At 35.8% G+C, this 22,165-nt stretch overlaps 2 protein-coding genes across 2 annotated transcripts; both read left to right on the top strand.

Moving 5' to 3' along the window:
- Positions 1–10,801, top strand: LOC110028894 (pentatricopeptide repeat-containing protein At3g18020; the record flags this gene model as incomplete). Its single annotated transcript, XM_020730939.1, has 4 exons — positions 1–2,188; positions 2,676–3,015; positions 3,116–3,181; positions 8,594–10,801. A coding segment is annotated over one exon (2,115 nt), but the record flags the coding sequence as incomplete, so codon positions are not given.
- LOC110028893 (F-box/LRR-repeat protein 15-like) lies at positions 9,536–22,140 on the top strand. Its single transcript, XM_020730937.1, has 4 exons — positions 9,536–9,830; positions 19,777–20,341; positions 20,716–20,779; positions 21,671–22,140. The coding sequence occupies exons 1-4, from the start codon at positions 9,536–9,538 to the stop codon at positions 21,788–21,790; spliced, it is 1,044 nt and encodes a 347-aa protein (XP_020586596.1). The 3' UTR covers positions 21,791–22,140.
- Positions 22,141–22,165: the final 25 nt, after the last annotated feature.

Raw genomic sequence — 22,165 nt, 5'->3', positions numbered from 1 at the left:
GACGCTCTCCGTCTCATCGACCACCTCCGCCTTCGCGGCTTCCATCCGGACTCCATCAATCTATCCAGCATCATCCATGGCCTGTGCGCCGTCGGCCGCTCCGACGAGGCTCACCGCCGCCTCCTCTTCTCCTTCACATCCGGTATTGTTCCCGATGATCGCACGGCCAACGTTCTCCTCGCTCGTCTTCTGGACGCCTGCACACCTCGCCTTACCCTCTCCGTTCTCTGTCAACTGCTTCTCGCTAAGCCCGCTTTCGTTCCTTCTCTTACCAATTACAACCGCCTCATCGACCAGTTTTGTTCTCTTTTAGATCCCTTCGAAGCCCATAGTCTCGTTCTTGACATGATTGCTCGTGGCCGCTACCCTAGTACGGTGACATACACTGCCCTTATTGATGGATTTGGTCGGGTTGGTCTTTTGGATGATGCACGGAGGGTGTTTGATGAAATGTTGCAGAGAAAGATTCAGCCAAATTCACTTACTTACAGTGTTTTCATCAGGTGGTTGATGAGAAAGAAGAGAGTGCAGGAAGGAAAGGAGATGATGGAAAGGCTGTGGATAAGAATGCAACAAGAGGACGACGGAGCGGTCCATAGTGCTGCTTTTGCGAATCTGATTGATTCCTTATGTTTGGAAGGGTTTTTCCACGAGGTGTTTAGGATAGCAGAGGAGATGCCACAGAAGAAGTGGGTTTGTGAGGAATTTGCTTATGGGCAAATGGTGGATTCTTTATGCAAGTTTGGGAAGCATCATGGGGCTTCAAGGATTATCTACATAATGAGGAAGAGGGGTTTCATTCCTAGTATGGTTTCATATAACAGTATTGTTCATGGCTTGAGCAACCAAAGGGGTTGCATGAGGGCTTACCAGCTTTTCAGAGAAGGGATTGAATTTGGTTATTCTCCCTCAGAGCCAACTTATAAAGTGCTTGTTGAGGCTCTATGCCAGGAGAAAGATCTCCTCAAGGCTAACAATGTTGCAGAGTTTATGTTAGAGATCAAAGGGGCTGATAAAATTCGAATATACAATATATTTCTGAGTGCACTTCGCCTTGCAGATAATCCAAGTGAACAGCTGAATGTTCTGGTATCAATGCTTCAGAAACAATGCCATCCTGATGTTGTTACACTCAACACTGTCATCCATGGTTTCTGCAAGATTGGTAGGGTTGATGAAGCTATGAAGATATTGGGTGATATGATGGAGGGGAAATTCTGCTCTCCTGATGTTGTGAGCTTCACTACTGCTATTACTGGCCTTATTGATGTTGGTAGGTTTGAAGAAGCATTGCATTTTATGCACAAAGTAATGCCTGAGCACCATTGTACTCCTAATATAGTGACATATAACACAGTTCTCCGTGGATTGTTTAAACTTGGAAAGGTGGAGAAATCAATGGAGATTTTCCATGAAATGGTGGGCAAGGGGTTACAAGCTGATTGTATGACTTATACTGTAATTATTGAAGGACTTTGTCAAGCTGGTCAGCTTGAGCAGGCAAAGAAGTTTTGGGATGAAACAGTTTGGCCTTCGAATGTGCACGATGACTATGTTTATGCTGCGATAATGAGAGGTTTGTGCAAGTTGGGCAAGCTAGACGTGGCTTGTGATTTCTTGTATGAGTTGGTGGACTGTGGGGTTTCTCCAGGGACTGTGAATTATAATATTTTAATTGACAGTGCTTGCAAGCAGGGAATGAAAAAACTGGCTTATCAGATTGTGGGTGAGATGAGGAAGAATGGATTGAAACTGGATTCGGTAACTTGGAGGATTTTAAACAAGCTACATGAGAGGGAAAGCACAATTATTCCTAATACCTATCAAGAAATGAGTGGAACTGGGAAGGAAGGATCTTCAATGTCATTGGGGCTTATAATTGATGAAAAGAAAGAATGCATCAACGAGAATGATGGAGAGCATGGCGAACAATTAGTAGGTCTTGTGGATTATTCCTTAACTTCTAAATTCATTCAAGTTGATGAGATTGATGAAGTTTGCTCATCTCCGGTGGAAACTAGTCTGCATGGCTCTATCAATGAGATTAAGATGATAGGGAAAAGGCAAAAAGAACCATTGTCAAAGCTTGCGAGGAGGGTGTTTGGACTACTATAAATTGATCACTAAGCGAATTGAGAAGTATTAGCTACCAATGTTTTGAAAGCTCTGCTCCTTCAATGCTTTCAATGTAAGATTTATTCATTGACATTTTTGTTTGTCGCTCTTTTGGGGGTTTTGGTGTGTTTGTTTTGTCTGTGCTTCTAGGATTTTAATATTTAATGCGTGTATTTTATAATGTATCATAATACTATGTATAATTAGATTAGAAGAATATTTAAGCTAAAGTTTTTTACAGTAAATGATATTGTGAGTAATCTTTTAGTCATTAACCAATCATTTTGTGTAAATGACAATAATGCTAGGTGGCTGCCTTGTGACACAGTTACCATGCAATATGTTTAGGATATGTTTTTTTAGAAGACTTAAGTTTTTTTCTGAGAAATTAAAATAGAGAGGTTCTGTTCGTCACATGGAATAGAGTTTGCTTATCATCATTGTTTATTTGCTGTGGCTTCACACAAGCTCTGCATATCTAATTTTCTTTTTAGTTATGCTAATACAAATGAAATTCAACTCTTCTGGGACCATAGTATTAAATTGCTGATTTATCACAGGTCCTAAAAGATTAAGGAGAATGCTTCAAGATGGGATCAATCATGAATGTAGCAGTTTGTATTATTCAAAACATGGCAAATTAAACCAAAGAAAAAAAAAAGAAATAAAAATAGCTGGAAATTAGCTAGTGCTGTGGAATCCTTCTATGAACATTCAAACATCATACAGCTATGTTCCTTGTGTTTTTGTGGTCGCGCCTATTGTGGGGCTACAAGAAGGCACACATTGCCTTTGGAGTTTTTGATCCCATTTATCCAAGCACATAACTCTAGGGCTCCTACCCGCTATGATGATGTTTGAGTTTGAAGCCGGTCGCTAATGCCGTGACAGAAAAAACTGGTAAACATTTCCACTTGAAAACTATAATTTTTTAATTCCATCTCTGAAATAAATTATGTACTATTTAACCTAAAAACTATTTTTGTTGTTACATCCATAGCCTCTTTGTTCGTTGGATCTGGATTGCAGTTTAGTGATGGAAAGCTTGAGGAAGCTCTGGTTGCAGGTACTCTGCGCTCTAGTCATTTGAAAATAGAAATAATTAGTTATGCCTCTGTTGTCATCCTTTTTTTCTTGATGTTAAGTTCAAGATTTTTAGAGGTTGACTTTTAACATCTAAAAATAGGATCATTAATAGGTTTCTTGTTTGGATACGGTAGAGATGTTGAGTGAACTAAATGCTTGAACTTTAAAATTTAAGGTGCTTGGTTGATCACTGTTATTTGCTTGCCTCACACTTTATCATTGTTATTTTCGCCCCATCACTCAAGACCCGCATGCGACATCACCATGACCATGATGTTTCTCACAATAAATGGGCAAAAAATATATTTTCTTAGATACAATAACATTTGTAAGTAACTCATAATTTATATTTGTAAGTAAAAATATATTTCCACATATAAAATTAAGATATATCATTTGTGACGCAGGAGTATCTGGACTTGTTCAGTTCAAGGGAAATTGAAGGCATGCCGGCTCTTTACGCTTAGGGATTGCCGTCCAATTGGAGTGGGGCCCACTCCTAGTTATTTAGGACTATATATTTGCTTTAGGGTTTAGTTTTTGTTGTGATATGTTTCGAGACAGTCGTCAATATCTCTTTTCTCTCTACTAATCGTATCCTAGGGTTCTAAGTGGTGTTCCAGGTGGTTTTTATCTTTCTTACACCTTTATCCCAACCTTTCCCGCACGTTCCCACACCCTTTTCCCTATTTTTTTTACAGCTGCCACCCTGGACACACCTCCCACCTCTGTCCTTGCTTCTTGCCACTTTTCCCTTGCTGCCACCACCTCCCAACTTGTTAGTTGATCCCCTTGCTACCTTTCTGGAGGTCCAAACCCATAGTTGGCACCACCTTTACCTTGGATCCTACTATAGTTCGAGTGTGTTGTTGTTTTGTTGCTATTTTACATTTTTTTGTTCTTTTGCTGTAATTTCAGATTTTGAAGTCAGTAATAATATTTTCTTTTTATTTGATGTTTGTTAAATTTTGGTATCATTTTGTATTAGAGCTAACCCAGCCCTAGTTTTATCCTAAAGTCACCTAAACCCACAAAATATAGCAAAATCTTGACCCAAACCTAATTCCCCTCGCTTATTTTCAAAATAAAAAATCCTTTTTTTTTGTTTGTACCCTAAATCAACCCCGTACATCATATTTCACCTCTCAAACTTAAACCCTATCCAAGCCATCAAGGAGACGAGAGTCGAAATTTGATCGGGAACTTACCATGAAAGAGATGCAACGGGAAATCCACTGAGTTCAACAAAGACTTGCTGAAGTTTAGGAAAGGACCCATGGAAAGATCAATGCTAACTGTGATAGTGAGATTCAATGAGGAAAGGGTGGAAAATCTGAATTTCTTCCATAGAGATGATTTCAATGATGAAGATGATATGTGACAACACTTTGGGGTTTAGTATCAAAGGAGGCTGAAGGATTGATTAACTTATATGGAGATATGGGGATGAAAGTAGACCTGCCGGATTTTGAGTAGAAAATGAATCTAGATGATTCTATTGAGTGGTTGCAGACTTTTAAGATGGTTTTCAATTATAAGGATGTGCCAATTAATAGGAGAGTGAGGCTTGCTGCAATAAAACCAAAAAAGAGTACCTTTTTTATGGTGGGAGAATCTGAAGAGAGTGAGGAAGAGCAAAGGTAGGACTAAGATCACTATGTGGAAGAAGATGAAGAAGGAGATGTAGAGGAAGTATCTACCCGACACTACGTCTTGACATGTTCTTGAGGCTACATCACTTATATCAGGAGGAGTTGTTAGTAGAGTAGTTCACAATAGAGTTTAAGCAACTCATGATAAAATGTGAGCTGAGGGAGTCAGAGGAAAACACTATAGCCAGATATTTGAGAAATTTGAAGTCAGCCATCAGTCATGTCGTTTAGCTGCAGTCACATTGATCATTGAGCGATATTCAAACATTGGCCATAAAGGCAGAGAGATGACAGAAGCATATTACGACCTCGTTGTCATTCAGACAATCACTCAGATTCACAACAGGAGAAGCTCGTAGGAGTACAATTAAGGAAGTTTTGAAAACTGTCCAAAAAGATGATGGGGCTTATCAGAGTGGGAAGGAACCCGAGAGCAGCGCACCCAACACGATGGCCGTAAGAAAATATTTCAGATGCCATGGGTACAGACACATCGCATCCAATCGGCCTACTACCGGAGTTGTCTATTTCAATAAGCAAGGAGCTATTGAAGAAGCGGACAATAACACTTGAAACATAAAAGACAACGAAAAGGTATAGGAGTACCGACTTTCAAATGATGAGAGCGAGATGTTTGTGGTTTGACGGGCCCTTCAGACTAAGGCTACAAAAAAAATAATATTGGCTTCACCTTATCTTTTATACTTGTTGCACTGTGAAGGAAAATATATATAGCCTTATCATCGATCAAGGTAGTTTTTAGAATGTGGTGTCTTCACATATGATGGATAAGTTGAATCCCACTACTTAGAGATATTCCCAACCATATTCCCTGACTTGGTTGAAGAAGAGGAATATTGTTAGCATCGATAAGAGATCACTCGTAGAATTTTCTATTGGGGATTGGTTGCATGACAAAGTGTTGTGTGATGGTGTATTCATGGACGTCTGTTACATCCTATTGGGAAGGCCGTGACTGTTTGATCACATGACTTAACATGATCGATTCAAGAACACTTACTCATTTATCAAGTATGGAAAGTTTATAGTTCTCCTACCTTTTGCAGAGTCCAAGGTCATAGGTGCTCTTGCCACGAGGAGACCCCAATGAGATCTAGTTTGATTTTGTTAGAGGGTAGTAAAATAGAAGAGCCGATATCAGGCACATGACTGTCACCACAGAAACAATTTTAGGATATCATGACCGACAATTTATTGTCAGGGCTGTCACTGATAAGGGAGGTTCAGTTTGTCTTCACTTTCTACATGAATGAGTCAACCTTGAGATGCTTTTGGAGGACTCTATGGATTACGCTTGACATGAAGTTTCAGTTCAGTTCAATAATGTACCCACATATGATTGGATAGATAAAGATGACTAACAATTCAGGAAACCTTTTCAGGTGTTTTGTAAGACAGTGCATTCGATAGTGGGATATAGGTGCTTCTAGAGACGCAGTCGAAGGCCCTCCAATCTTGGGAGATCACAACATTCCCGCTATCTGCAACGTGATCGATTGGACTTCATATTATGAGGAGACAGAAGCTTCGACGAATGAAGTTGAAGCTCCCTCAACCCTGGAACACTTATGTGGGGCGTGGAAGTCTGAGTCACCTAGACCAGTTCAGCCCAGGGACAACTGAGGACCAACTAAATCTCTAGGCTTAGGGATTGCCACTCAATTGGTGCGGGGCCCACTCCTAGTAATGTAGGTCCATTAATTTGCTTTTGTTTCTGTTTAAGATTTAGTTTTTGCTGTGATTTATTTCGGGATAGTTGTTGGTGTCTTTTTTCCTTTATGGGTTGTATCCTAGGGTTCCAAGTGGTGCTCTGGCTGTACCTTGGTCTCCATGTGGTGCTTATCCTTCCTTCACCTTTCCTCTAACCTTCCCGCATGTTCACACACCCCTTTTTTGTTTTTTTTTGGCTGCCACCACCCTGGAAGCACCTCCCACCACTGTTCTTACTTCTCGCCGCTTTCCCCTTGTTGGCGCCACCTTCTCCATAACCGACGCCACCTTTTAGCTTGCTAGCCGACCCCCTTACCACCTTCTCGGAGGTCCAAACCCCTAGCCGACTCCATCTCCATCTTAGATCCTACCCAAGTTCGAGTGCGTGTTGTTTTGTTGTCATTTCAGATTTCCTTGTTGTTTTGCTGTACTTGTAGATTTTGAAGACAATAATAATATTCACTTTTTCTTGGATGTATGTTAAATTCCAGTATCAATTTCGATAACATATTCTTATAATTGTATCACATAAATAAAGTTTATTTCACCCATTTTAAAAAATAAGATAATAAAATTAAGTGAAGAAGAAGTACACGAGTAGTTCACATTAATTAGTATGTGAAGATGAACACAAATCTTAATTTTGTTTTTAAATAATGCATTTTTCACATATATCTTTTCTTATCTATGTATAAGATTTGAAATTCCTGGCACAAATTCTTTGCTTTCCTCTGATTAGTGGCTACATTCTACCTTTTATTGAAGTTTTAACTTTATTAAAGATTTGATATATAGAAGCATCATTAAAAAATAAATAAAATTTAGTGCAAATTTAAACCCACTAGATAATCCCAAAATAATATTTGGTTTTGGTTGTAACGAGTTGTTCGTAATTGTGAGATTTCATCTTGTCGCCATTATTGTTGTGATGTATCATTTTCTGATACATCGTTGTTGCTATTTTATACGTTGAGCCATCTTGGTTGCATCTGTCGCTGCCTTGGTTGTACCTATTAAGGCTACATAATAATGATCACTCTATTCATTTTATATTTCTTATAATTAATAGAATGCTAATCGTACTCACGACGCCATCATTAGTGGGAGGCTTTGGTAGGGCTGTAAACGAGCTGAGCTTGAGTGGATTTAGGTTTGGCTCATGTTCAACTCGTTCTAAATTGGCTCGTGAACTGTGCTTTCACATTCTGCTTGATTTGCATATTATTGCTCGTGTTCGAATTGAAATTGACAATAAAATTAATTAGAAAAAATAGACGTTGGGTTTTAGATTCATACTTGCATCAATTTTGTGGAAGGCGTCGAATCATATGATCACAAGAGTTGTTATGAGTTAAACTTAAATATAAATATATATATATTATATTATTATATAAATAATATATATAGTATATTACTATATAAGTAATACATAATTTCTTTATTTCAAGCTAAAAGGAGACAAATATGATTGAAAAAAAGGTTTGTTTGTGCTCTGCTCATTTATAATTTGAGCTTAAAAATTTGTTCGTGATTGGCTCGTTTACTTGACAAACAATTTGAACACGGGCTACGTGATGAATCAAACACGAGTTATTTGAGAACAGCAAATTTTTGACAGCCATAAGATTTGTTTTTTTTTCTATGTTTTTCATTAATATTCTTACAGTTCAAAATTAATACACAACATAATTTGAAAGGAGATCGCCAAATATGCTTAATTGGGAATCAGGGGTGGTTGGGAGAATTAAATAATTATTGCGTGCTTGGTGCGATGGTGACATGGCTGGAGTCGGTCGCGAGAGAGGGCGTCGGTGTAAACAAGAACTAGCTTAAAATAATAGAATTAGTTATTCCGTTATTAGTGGTATTTTCCTATTGGCCATTGGTTTTTCTGCTCTGTTTTCCTATTAACTTATCCACTCTCTATATATACAGAGGAGTGGCTGTAATTTTAATGATATACTCTTATTTTTGAGGATTGAATAGATCTCTGTTTTCTGTTTGTTGAGAATCAAGAACAGGTTTCACATGGTATCAGAGCATTTCTCCTGAGAGATTTATCAAGGTTTTTTCCTCATCTTCTTGCAAGCCTCTTTCCTCCTCTTCCTTCAGATTCCTGCGTGAGCTTGTAAAGATTATCATCAAATTCAGTTTCTTCTTCTTTTTCGGCCTTCAAACAACATGGATTGGTCTTCTCAAACCAGTTTTCCAACCCAAATGCTCAGCAATCATCCTATCTCTCCCTTTCTGAAATTTCTACCCAGAAATATCAAATCCATGGCATCAACTCAGCTCACAGATTTGGAGTGCGCAAGTGGTGAAACTCTTTCAAGCCAACGGTTTTGAATCATTCCTAAATGTAGATGCAGTTTGTCCTTCACAATGCCATCAGTAATCAAGATTATATTCTTTGGAAGTAGACTGATGAAAATCTCTCTTCAGCCTTGTAGACAACTATTTCACACAGCATTCTGTGCTACATCTTGATGCTACGGCAGACATGAAAAACTCTGCTAAGAAGGCTGCAGTCCTCAAATCGATCGCTTGTGATACAACTCAAGACTGAGTTGCATCATATCTCCATGGGGAGTCACTCGATGACTCAATATCTCACTTAGATTAAGAAGGTTGTGGATCAAATTACTGCAGCTGGATCTAAAGTTGACACTGAAGGCATTATCTTTTATGCACTTAATGGCATACTATCCACTTATAACTCTTTTTAGATTGCTATCTGAACCAGCCTTTTATCGATTCAATTGGATGATCTATATTCACTTCTATGTAGCGAGAAGTGAATGTTTAAGCAGAATTAGCAAAAGAGCAATCAACGGCCCAACTTGCATTGATCTTCAGTAAAACCTATACAAATCAATCCAATCAAAGGTTCAAAGGAAGACGGCCCTTCAAGAAATTCAAAAGAAATGATTCAATTAGCTCAAATCAGAACAATGAAACTACAAACAGGCCTCACAATCAATGTCAGATATGTGATAAATACGGGCATTCAGCCAAAAATGTGTTCGAATCGCACAAACTTAGACTGCAATCCTACAACTGCCAGAAACAATTCTTCAAAAGCCTTCATAGCAACCGATGACAACAACTCAAATGACTGGATTTTGGAAGGTGGAGCTTCTTCTCACATGACTAATCATTTTACCAATGTTCAAAATTCTCAAACCTATACTGGTAATGAGCAGATTACTGTTGGAAATGCTGAGAAAATTCCTATAACTTATACAGGTAAAGGAATTCTTCCTACTCCAAAGTGTAAGCTTTAACTTTCTCGTTTGTTACATACACCCAATTCAGCATTCAATTTACTATCGGTACAAAAGTTGGCTAAAGATAATGATTGCATAATATCATTTCATTCAGCCGGTTATTAGATTCAGGATAAGAAAACTCATCTAATCATCCTTGAGGGAAGAAGCACCAATGGTCTCTACAAAGTGCAACAAGTTACAGCACTACCGACCATCCTTCAATTATCCATATGGCATCATCAAAGGCTCGGGCATCCCATGAAGCTGCTATTAGAAGCGTCTCTAGTACCAAAAAGTAACTCAACATTTACACTTCTAGTGTAAAATGTAATTCATGCTTTGCTTCTAAAAGTCATAAAATGCCTTTTACTAGGACTACTACTCCATCCACATCACTTTTTCAATTGATTCATAGTGATGTTTGGGGACTTTCTCCAGTGTTATCAAATGCAAGTCAAAGATAATATATCATTTTCATAGGTGACTATACCAAATTTACTTGGTTGTTTACTATGTTACACAAAAAACGAGTCACTGGTTAAATTCATATATTTTCAGAAAATGTTGAAAAATCAATTTCAAACAAATATTAAGATATTTCGACCTGACAATGGAGGAGAGTGCCTATCTTCTAATTTCAAAACCCATCTTTTCAACCCTGATGTACAACAAAAATTGAGCTGTCCAAATTCTCCTCAATAAAATGGTATTGCTGAAAAGGAAACATGGACACATAGCTGAAACTATGCACACTTTACTTTTGGAAGCAAAATTACCACACAACTCCTGGATAGATGCAGCCTTAACAGCAGTTTACCTTGTAAATAGACTGCCATCCAGAAACACTTAATCCTACTTGCACATTTTTTATTAATCGCCTCGTAGTCCGGTCAACTATGGCCCTTGTTGGCTCGGCTCTTATGATTTCGCATGGTCGGTCAAATGGGCCTCACCTCCTGCTTGCACATTTTTTATTAATCGCCTCGTAGTCCGGTCGACTATGGCCCTTGTTGGCTCGGCTCTTATGATTTCACATGGTCGGTCAAATGAGCCTCACCTCCTGTCATTGGGGCCAGCTTTTATTGTTCTTTTCTCTTCTGAACTGTTAGATTTCTTTAAAATCAGTGCTGACACATTTTTCATGTACACATTTACTCGAAAACTCTTATGTTTTTCTTATTGTGATTGATATATGCCGAGTTTTTAACAAGTCTTCTTCATTCATATTGCTTTCATACGCAGAAATATGTTTCTACTTCCCTTTTTTTGAGTTGTATTCACTGATTTTAATTATTTGTGTTTTTAAATCTTCTTGCCATAAGCATACTTAAGCAGTTTATATATATAGAACTATATAATTATATAATTTATATAATTTTTTATTATTGGTTCGGTTTTAATTTTCATTTAATTGTTCAAACCAAAAAACAAAAAATTCAAAGCGAAGGGCAGATTTCATGCAATCTAATTGATATGATGCATATAAGATATGTAATTCTTGATATTTGTTCATAATCTAAATCTAATTAACAGCTAAATTATGATTTTTTTCTAGTTGATCATTTAAACCGAATTAAAGATCTGTTCGATTCGATTTTATCAAAACTTGGATTGATTCAGTTTTTCAAATTTCTGATTTTAGTTGTAATCTGTTCTGACCTACCAAATGCTCCCACCTACCTACAAATTTAATTTACCTCAACAGCCATTCTACCAGAGTTAGCAAAGGTTCAAACATGGGCACACCTCCTGGGCAGAAAAGCTTAGAGAGAGAGAGAGAGAGAGGTTGCATTGCATCTGCTTGTAAAATAAGAAGATTTACATACATACCATGCAATTCCTATGTATTTACATTTCTAACCCCTGAACTTCAATTTTTACATGCATGCAACCTTACCCATGGCATCAAAAGCTGCATTTCACCTTTTATGGTGGTATTTTCCATGTGATATGAAATATTTGGTCTTCATTAATGTAAAGAAGTAAAATTTTAGGTGTTAGATATGTAAATGCATAAAAAAATGGGTGGTATGTACGTAAATGCCCTTATTTAGTATTGTTGGTTGTTCTGTACTTGAAATTTTCCATTTGCCTCTTTCTCCTCTTTACTTCCCAGTGTCAACATGATCCTTTTAAGAGAAGTCTGAAGTAAATTGTCTTCTCCGGAGCCCTTGATTTTAGCAGGCCATGGAAAAATCACACATTTTAGCTGTTAACACACTATCTCTTTAGCATGTCATTGAAAAATTACACATTTTAGTCATCAAAAACATTATCCGAACAACGCCAAGACGGAGATTGGGAAGTTTGAAGTCTTCAAATCAAGCTTATCGCCTGGGAGGACAACTAAGTAGCAGACCTACTATCCAAGTGCATTCGTTCGGGGAAGGGGTGCCTCAAAGGCTTATTCGACAGACCATTCTAGAATCAGAAGAGATGCAGCTTGAGACGAAAGGGCCAACTGGTTGGGTGGCCCCCTGAGTCTGGGAAGAACTCGGCTGTTCATTACCATGCACTCCATTCTTTGTCTATCTCTCTCTCTCCTCACTTGCGCTCTATTCATTGGAGCGATTCACGAGCAAATTAGGATGCAACTCTTATCATATAAAATGAAGGGACATAAATAGATAATTGGTTAAAGTCCCATTGAAAATATGGGTTGATTCTTTGATGTCATTATTTAATTTATTTATTTATGGAAGATTTACATTTATACCCTTAATTCCTATATATTTTTTACATATGTTGTCTTATCTATATATGAAATTTTTTCTTTTTCAAGTTAAAATAGTGATGTTTTTGATGTGATAATCAAAGATTTGAGTGGTATGAATGTAAAAAAAACAAAGTTTAGGCGATAGATATGTAAATACATAGGAAATGTTTGGGATATTTGTAAATGGCCCATTAAAAATATTAACTAATTTATCTATATGCTTGCTAGGTTGCCAATATGGCAGTAAATTAATCTAAGGGATTGATCCATGCACGAACTTTGAAGATAGCCAGCTTAGGGCTGAAAATTTAGCTACAAGATTGTGAATTTCTCGAAAATTGGTTTGAATTTTCGATCTTTCGGATCGAAGTAAACGAGCTGAGTTATGAGCAAAACCATGGATTGAATTTTTTTCAAGTTAATTTTGAGCCATACACGAATCGGCTTAAACTTACACGAGAATAGCTTGAAGGTGTTATTTATTCATTTATTTTAAGAAAATTGTATATATAATAGAATGTTAAATAAAATTTTAGAATGAGTTGGATTTTTTTTTTCAGACTTTTTGGTAATTTATTTATATCGATTCATTTTAAGTTGGCTCAATCGAAATGAGTTAGCTTGTTTTGATTTTTGAGCTAGAACGAATCCAAATAGTCTAGCTTGAGCCTACTCGTTTCAATTTCGAGCCGGATAGAGCTTGAATTTTTAGACAAGTTGGCTCAAAATAGAACGCGAGCTATTCTCAGCTCAGCTTGAAGTTGGATTGTTCAGAGCTCTAAGCAAGTTTTATCATCATTATGGAAGCAAAATAACATGTGCATATAAAACTAATTTCATTTGAATTGACTTCTCATGATTTCTAATATATAAGAATTTTCTTATTAGTTCATCCCTAATACTTCGCAATGCTTCTTAAATTAGAATATAATGGGTCATTTACATACATGCCACCAAATACCTATGTATTTACATTTCCAACATCTAAACTTCAATTTTTTACATCTATACCACCAAATCTTTCACATCTGATGAAAAACATCCCATTTTTAAAAAGTGAAATATATGATATGTATATAAAAATTGAACGTTTATGTTAGATCCGTAAATACATAAAAAATTGAGTGGTATGCATGTAAATCTTTATATTTTTATTATCCTGCAAAATGATATTTTATTTTTGTAGTTCCGTTATAAGCTCAATAAAACTTTTTTTTTTAATTAAAAAATTATTAGCTCAATCACAAAACTAATTACTTTGCTTAGTATGATTCATTTGATTAAGTAAACAAGCCGAACATGAACAAGTTTTTAAAGCTCGAATTCTAAACGAGCCCAATACGAACATCTTGTTCGCTCGTGTTCGGCTCGTTTTAGCTCAAATATATATATATATATAGTTAAATTCTTATTTTCTTCCGGATCAAGTTTTTGGTACTGTTGCAAAGTAAGGAAATATAAGTGAAAAATATAATTAAAGACATTGTTATACTGTTGCATTTAAACAGTAATGAGATCAGTGACCTTCATCAATCTTTCTTAACATAAGCTAAATAAAAAAAAATCTACTCTTTGAATAAGGTTATCAGATTGCTGGCGTTTATGATGACAAGACCACATTTAAGCAGACTCTATGTAATCTTTTTTTACCACCGATACAACACCAACCCTTTCATGGATATATTAGTTTCATATTTTGAATTTAAGACTAAATATACTCATCTGCCTAAACATTCTTATTTGCAAAACTTAACTTAGTTCTGTGCTTCTCTTTTATAGACTTAATAATGTATCACCTAAACTTCATTTTTAACATTAAACCACACAAGCATTACATATATACATTTAAATTTCAAAGTTTAAATATTCACAGTAAAAACATTAAATTTCACATAATAACCACATTAATTCTATGCATTACAGCTCTAACACTAAATTTAAATTTTACATAAAACGAAAACTTAAAAATCATAAATCTCATGAGGGGAGACTCAAAAAAGAAAAAATATTTACCTAAACCTCAAAGAGAATTTATCGGAGTCGCAAGCTGGCTGATGGAAATCGCGTTGGAGTCGCTCAAAGTCATCAGAGAGCAAGGTGGAGAGGAAGACATGCAAGAGTCCCCAAAATCGTCAGAGTTAGGAGTTTGAAAGACAGTTGGGGAGTGAAGAGGCCCTATCATGTAAATATGGAGTATTAGGGCATTTGTGTCTGATTTTGCATCGAAAATTCTAACGCTATTATGTAACTTAATAGCATCAAAAAATCTGACACAAAATTGAAGCTAATCCTAACACAAATTCATTGCGTCTAATTTTTTTGTGATTAGTAACGCTTGATAATAAACATATGAAAATTTGACTCAATGTTTGTGTTGAAATAAAATCTGATGCAAATTCTACCACCAATTAACATATTTTCTATAATGAAAGGTTATGAATTAGGTGAAAATTATCCAAAATCAACTAAGTCATTTACTTGGTGCTTTGTTGGTAAGATGTGGCATGTAGGCGCTATGCTCTCAATTTTGCCTTCTAAAGAAATTCATATTGAGACATGGGCTTGGGAGCTGAGGTTGGCACTTGGGTTCATATGATATGCTATAAAATTTAAATATTAGCACAAAAGTGCTTCATAGGACATGCAGCTAAGCTCCGGGGCACTTAATGTGTATGCCTAGGCATAGGGGTTGGTGTTTAGGTGCTTGATGTGCATGCCTAGGCATAGATACTAGTGTTAGGTAACTCTGAGTCATCATTTTGCACCCCTTAATGGTAGTTCACTTCTAATCCACATAATCTTCTAAATATTTCTTTGGATAATTTCTTACTTTTTTTGCACTTCTTTCCTTGCACTCCTGAAACGTGAAAAATGAAGTATTAGTCTTGGGAAAATGCTCAAATAATATTTAGGTGAACAAATCTTAATGTTTAATGTGTGATTGAAATAAGTATTAGTTATGTCTATCAAACCACCATAATAAAATATTTGCTCATCCTTAAGCAAAATCTTAACTCAAAAAGTAATCAAAGCGATGACACACATGTGAAATCATAGCATCAATTTTAAGTTATTTTGTGATATTTTAATAATTACCTATTAGTTACTAAGTGTGAGAGCATTTTGTTTTGATACAATAGTATATTCTTATAAAATTAGAACTATTATATTTAACAAACTATGATGTAATGTGACTTCAAGTCTACTCAATATTTTTTCTTAATTGCCACCCTGGATGAGGATCGAGTCCAATTTGATGGGTTTTTTATTCCTCTTATCGAGTCATATTTCTAAGCTCTAGGGGATACTTTATCTACCTCTTTCCATTAAGCTTAGTGAATCTCTAATGTGTTGAAGTGGATGTACAACATGTCTCACTTAACCCTACTGTTGTACAATGTGTTGATGTGGATGTACAACAGGCCCCACTTAACCCTAGTGGTGTCAAACATGTTGATGTGGATGATATTCCTAACTTTATTATCATATTTCTATAGATTGCAAATTTGGCGGTGGCTCGCTCTTTGGTGACATCATCAAGATGGTCATTGGGAAGTAGTCTTGTGAAGATGAACAAATATTATTCTCACAAAATAATAGTGCTTCTTGAGATTAGGAAGTTGATAATAAGCCCCTCATGCCTCTTCCACCTAATATCTGACATGATAAGCTCATAGAGAATTTCATAGTTGTCCATCTTATTATTCATAAAGGGTGAGTAAATTCCATTTCAAAAGGCCCCATAATTCATAAAAATTGTTAATGTTGATGTTATCATGGGATGCATGTTTATCCCGAACATAACGCTGGTTTGTTGTGTGCTCTGTGACATTAGTGTAAAATTCCTTCACAATTGTGACGAACAATGATTCTAGTTTCCTTCCAAAGATCCCCTAACCCCTTGAGATCGACATTGCTTGGATTTCAATGCCAAGCTTATGAAATCCTCATTCAGGAAGTGCCATCTGGTTAGAGTATATTTTTCTAAAGCATTTCTATGTATTATGGGAACACAACTTCTTTGGGTCAATCTTTCTAGCCTGGTTGGAAACTGAAACTAATTTTGCTCGCTTTGGCATGATGAAGATCGAGTTGGAGCTATTAGGCAAGAGTTGTAAGAAAAAGGGTGATAAAGAGAATGGCTAGCTTCTCTCCCTATTCAAAGCATCAAATTGTTGTGTGGCATTGCAGTCCATGGTGTCCCTAATGACCAGCGACTTTATATATGCTTAAAAATATAAGATAAATATGGACATAATAAATATTCAATAATTATAAAGTCACACTTATCAATGCAAGTATGCGTACCACTCAAGTAATATAGGGCTCTAATGGAGTCCTAGATATCGATCCCATAGGGAGTGGTTTAGAACTGCGAACTAAGATTTTAGAAAAGCAATACTTTAATCGCAACAACGAAGTTCAATTTGCTTATCTGTCAATTATAGACAATTGAAATAAATATATAATTTTAATAACTAATGATACTAATGAGGGTTTAAATGTGATATTCAATATATAAGAAAACATTCTTCTCCTTGTCAAGAAATTATAGTGAATGAATAAAGTGAATTGGTTCAAATTATATTGTGTCAAATAGGAGCATACATATTCTTTACCCTTTGGTCCAGACATAAAGAACATTGACTAATCCTACGCTTGTTTACTGAATCTGCAGCTAGGCTAGGAGGATATCGACCCTCACTTCGGAGCTCCCACGTTCCCATCGCCTGAGGACTAACATCTACACTTCAGCACCCAAACGATAGGACCGAATTGGGGATTTTAGTATGTCACTCTAAAATCTCCAATTCTACGCCCGATAATATTATTTCCCTATTTATTTTCACCCAACTTCCAAGGACTTTGACCTCCCTGAATCTTGGATGTAATCTTCACTTTAGTTGTAAAACTCAACATATTTTAACAAATCAATTGGCCAGACGCCTAAACTGAAACTCAATAACCCACACTCTACTCCTCCTCCTTAAACCTTAACTTGAAATCCACTAAACCATATCCTCTTTCTCTCCTATTTTTAACCCTAAGTTAAAGCTCCAAAACCAACGCCCTCTCTCCCTTTTCACCTAATACCCAAAAACCTTTAAAAATAAAAAGGAAAAGAAGAGAGAAATCTTCATGTGCCTTAGGTTTACCTTTCATAAAGTATGAGAATCAAGTGATAGCCTTATGTCATGTAAAACTTTACGTAATAGTCTTATGTCTCCAAAAAAATCACTTGTTAGCTCCATGTTTCATGCAAAACTTGATATGTTTTGGTTTATGTTTATAAGCCAAAATGCAAGATGAGTGGTGTATGTCCCCCATGCAAAATCATGTGATAACCTTACGCCTTCCAAATAAAATCATGTGGTAGACGGAGTCTTTTATGCGAGGTCAATCAATCATGTGGTAGTTTTATTCCTCTTGCATGCTACAAAATCTCCATGTGCTTAGGTGTTTGTTTTGTGTTAAGAAGAAATTCATGCATTAGTTCTATGTTTCAACAAATAACAAAAAAAAAAAAAAATCATATGTTCAGCTCAATAATTCAAAAAAAAAAAAAAAACAAAATTCATGTTCAAGTCCTATGTTTCATACAAAACACACACACACACACACACACACACACACACAATCCCAAATTTCACATGTATGGTTCCATGCATCATACAAAATTTTACATGCTTAGTTCTATGATCAGACTGAGACTACGAGAGAGCAGTAGTAGCTTTGTCACAACAGATTCTATATCCGTTGCACTATGAAGGAAAAGTTATGCAGTCTCATCATCGATGGAGATAACACCAAAATTGTGGCATCGATACGGATGATGGACAAATTAAGCCTCACAAATCAGAGGCTTTCTTAGTTATATTTCTTGATGTGGTCCAAGAAGAAGAATAGGTTCAACATTGATAGGAAATGCAACGTGGAGTTTTTTATTTGGAACCAACTACAGGATAAGGTGTTGTGTGACGTGGTGCCCATGGATGCATGACAATTCTATTAGGAAGAGTAGCCATTTGACTGCAGGACTCAACATGATTGGTACACGAACACCCACTCATTCATCAAAGATGGAAAGCTCATCATTCTCTTACCCTCTGCGAAATTTGAGGTTGCAGATACACTTGCCAGCGGAGAAGCGCCAGTTAGATCAATTTTGGTGATGATAGTGGATAACAGAACAGAGGAGCTGATTCCAAACAGAGGGCAGTAACTACAGAGAGCATTTTAGGACATCATGATCGATATCTTATCGTAAGGGTCACTACCATTAGAGGGAGTTCAATCTGTCCTCGTGTCACATAGGGATGAGCCAATCTTGGGCTACCTTTGGAAGACACTACAGAGTTTATGTAACGACTTGCCAGAGGCTTGGAATTAAACAAGATGGAAACAGACGGTCGGACGATGTGAATTAAATTTTCTATATTGATATATTATTTAACAGATGAAAGAGCCACAAATTGAAATAAATTAGAACTTTTTAAAAACCAAAGTAATTTAAGAGAAAAGAAAGAAACAAACCACAATAATACAAGAGAAAAGTAAAAACAAATGTATGTCAGTCAAGTTTTTATAAATCAATAGAAACATTTGTTTTCATTCAAAGAATCTTTCTATATCAATAACATATCAATTACATTCTATATATGTACAACCGTCGCAAAAGTATCATCTAAAAATTGTGTCAATTATGATACATCAATATCAATATCTTTTTCCATATATGTGCATGGGTACCTTAGTGTTCCTCTATCAATACCATCAAGGGGTGACTTCATTGTAGTCATACTAGCACATATAAACAATCAACATAAACATATTGTTCATGTATTCATAACATTCAATTCAACATACTATATAAAGTGTACACCAAATGCATGAGAATAAGTAGCTAGAACATTCATAACGATATGACCAATAAAGAAAAAAATCTCAATCAGAATAAAACATGTGTGAATACTATTAACTGCAAAATAGTTAAGAAGAAATAATTTATTGCTATAGATTAAAAGTATGGGTACTCATTTCGATGACAAATGATTTGTTCTTAAAATTTTCTTAACTTTGATCCTTTAAGAATTTAGGTGGTAGATATGTAATTACATAAGAATTGTTTGCCATGTAAAAGCCCCCTTAATTATTTACATAAAATATTACTATTATGTGGTTTTCTCTTTTATAGTTTAAATTTAAGGTTTTTCGAATCACCAACTGGTAACATTCCTGATGTATGGTTCTCTTGTTATTATTTTTACCATTTTTTTTTTAAATTCAACTGATTATTTTCCACAGGTTTTGAAACTTTCCGCATGCAAATACCTAAGGAACTCGTCTTTGGAAGCTCTCTACAATGAAGGTGCTCTTCCCGTCCTTCGTGAGTTGGATTTGTCTTATTCTTCCATTGGCCAGGCTGCTATTGTTGATCTTCTCGCATACTGTAGAAATTTAGTCAATGTAAATCTGAACGGATGCGTATTTATGCATGAGCTCTCATGGGGTTCGAGTGGATTTCAATCCGACGTCATGATGATTGGTCCCTCGTTATCAAATTCACTTCCTTTGGGACATGGTGACACGTCTCACAGTAATTCGGACCATCGTTTGGAGTTTCTCAACTGTACTGGATGTCCCTATCTTAAGAAAGTCGTAATACCACCAGCAGCTTGTTGCTTCAGGTTAACGAAGTTAAATCTGAACCTATCAACCAATCTGAAAGAAGTTGATCTAGCATGTCCAAACCTCATTAGTCTGAACTTGAGGTTAGGAAGGAAGACCCATCCTTTCCCCTTTTTTTTGTGGAAAGATTTACATATGTACCACCTAATTCTAATGTATTTACATATCTAGCACCCAAACTTCAATTTTTACATTTATAACACCCAACCTATGCATGAAATGTGTTTTTCACCTTATTAAAAGTTAAAATAGTGGTATTTTTTATGTGATATGAAAGATTTGGGTGGTCTAAATATAAAAAGTAAAGTTTGTGTTGGATATGTAAATTTATAGGAATTGGGTGGGGTATTTATGTAAATGCTCCCTTTTTTTCCCGAAGTTCTCTTCCATTCAATAATCTACTTGTCTTCTGCAAAATCTACTGTTGTCTAAGTTTTCTTTCTTTTGCACTATTCAGCAACTGTAGCTCACTCGAGATTTTGAAGCTGGATTGCCCGCGTTTAACCATTCTCCAACTTTGGGTAGGTCTCGGTCCCCTATACTCCTCTGTTTCTGTTGCATTGTAATTATACTGACTTCTTTTTATTTATATTAGTTTTTTTAGTGATTAATATGAAAGCTTAGAAGTACGGGGGTGATTACATGCATAGCATCCAAATATTAGCTATTTACAGATCTAAAATTCTCCTGCCTTCATTTTTCAAATTTTCGCTAAAATTCTATATTTTTTGCATTGAAGTTCCCACCAGTTAGGTTGTGGCGTGCATAAATACTCAAGTACGATACATAATTTTAGTGAAGGTTTAGTGTTATGTCTGTAATTGCACCTAAAAATATTTAGTATGGGGGCCATTAAATTTGTATTATTTTCTTTATATTAACTTTTTTAATGATTAATATGAACCCGTAAAGTACGGGGGCAATTATACACATAACATCCAACATATTATCTATAAACTGATCTAAAATTCTCCATTTTTCAAATTTTCATTTAAATATAGAAACCTACAACTAAACCTCAACCTATGTTTTTTTACTTTTATCTTACTCCCAATAGTTTGATTGTGGCAAGCATAAACATACAAATTCGATAGGTAAGGTTTGGATGTTTAGGTTTGTAATTGCACCCAAAATATTGTGACTTTTACATACATACTACCAAATTCCTATGAATTTAAATATCTAACATCTAAACTTCATTTTTACATCCATACCTCATATCTTACATATCACATAAAAAATACCATGATTTTAACTTTTAAACAGTGAAATATATCTCTTCATGCACAAGTAAGGTGGTATGCATGTAACGATGGAAGTTTAGGTGTAAAGATAATGGAGTGGTATGCATGTAAATCTTCAAAAAATATTAAGTAATTTTGGTAAACTTTCCTCTTCCCCCCTTTTTCCAGGCCTGTAGCATGCTTTCAGAAGCAGCAGTGGAAGCTGCTATATCAGGATGCTGCCGCTTGGAGATACTCAATGTTCACACCTTCACCAAGAGATTGCTCCATCGAATAACTGGAATTTAATAGCTCGCAAAGTTCTTCCCGTGAAAAAAGACGACGTTCGATCCAATTCAATTTTAAATTGACGTTTCTGTCCGAAGCTCCGTTTTATTTTTTATTTTTTAGCTCTTTATTTTGGATGTATATTTCCAGTCTCTAGCAAATCCAGAGCACCATATCAGTATAGTCTGCACCTCTTTCCTTCTTCTAGCTTTTAAGTTGTCCGATTATAATTAGTATATAATATTATATTTTGGTTGTCCGATTATAATTAGTATATAGGCCAGATTCTGATGTTTTGTGTAGTGATGTGTATAGGACTTAACTTTGTACTTATTTCTGTTGTTTAAGTTATATTTTGATTTGTTGCCACTGCTTCTGGTTTTCTTTATTGATGTA

Source organism: Phalaenopsis equestris, unplaced genomic scaffold (assembly GCF_001263595.1).
Source record: "Phalaenopsis equestris unplaced genomic scaffold, ASM126359v1 Scaffold000536, whole genome shotgun sequence".
In the NCBI taxonomy this organism is placed as follows: domain Eukaryota; kingdom Viridiplantae; phylum Streptophyta; class Magnoliopsida; order Asparagales; family Orchidaceae; genus Phalaenopsis; species Phalaenopsis equestris.
Note: the sequence above shows the minus strand (reverse complement) of the source record. Positions and strands in the feature narration are given on the sequence as shown.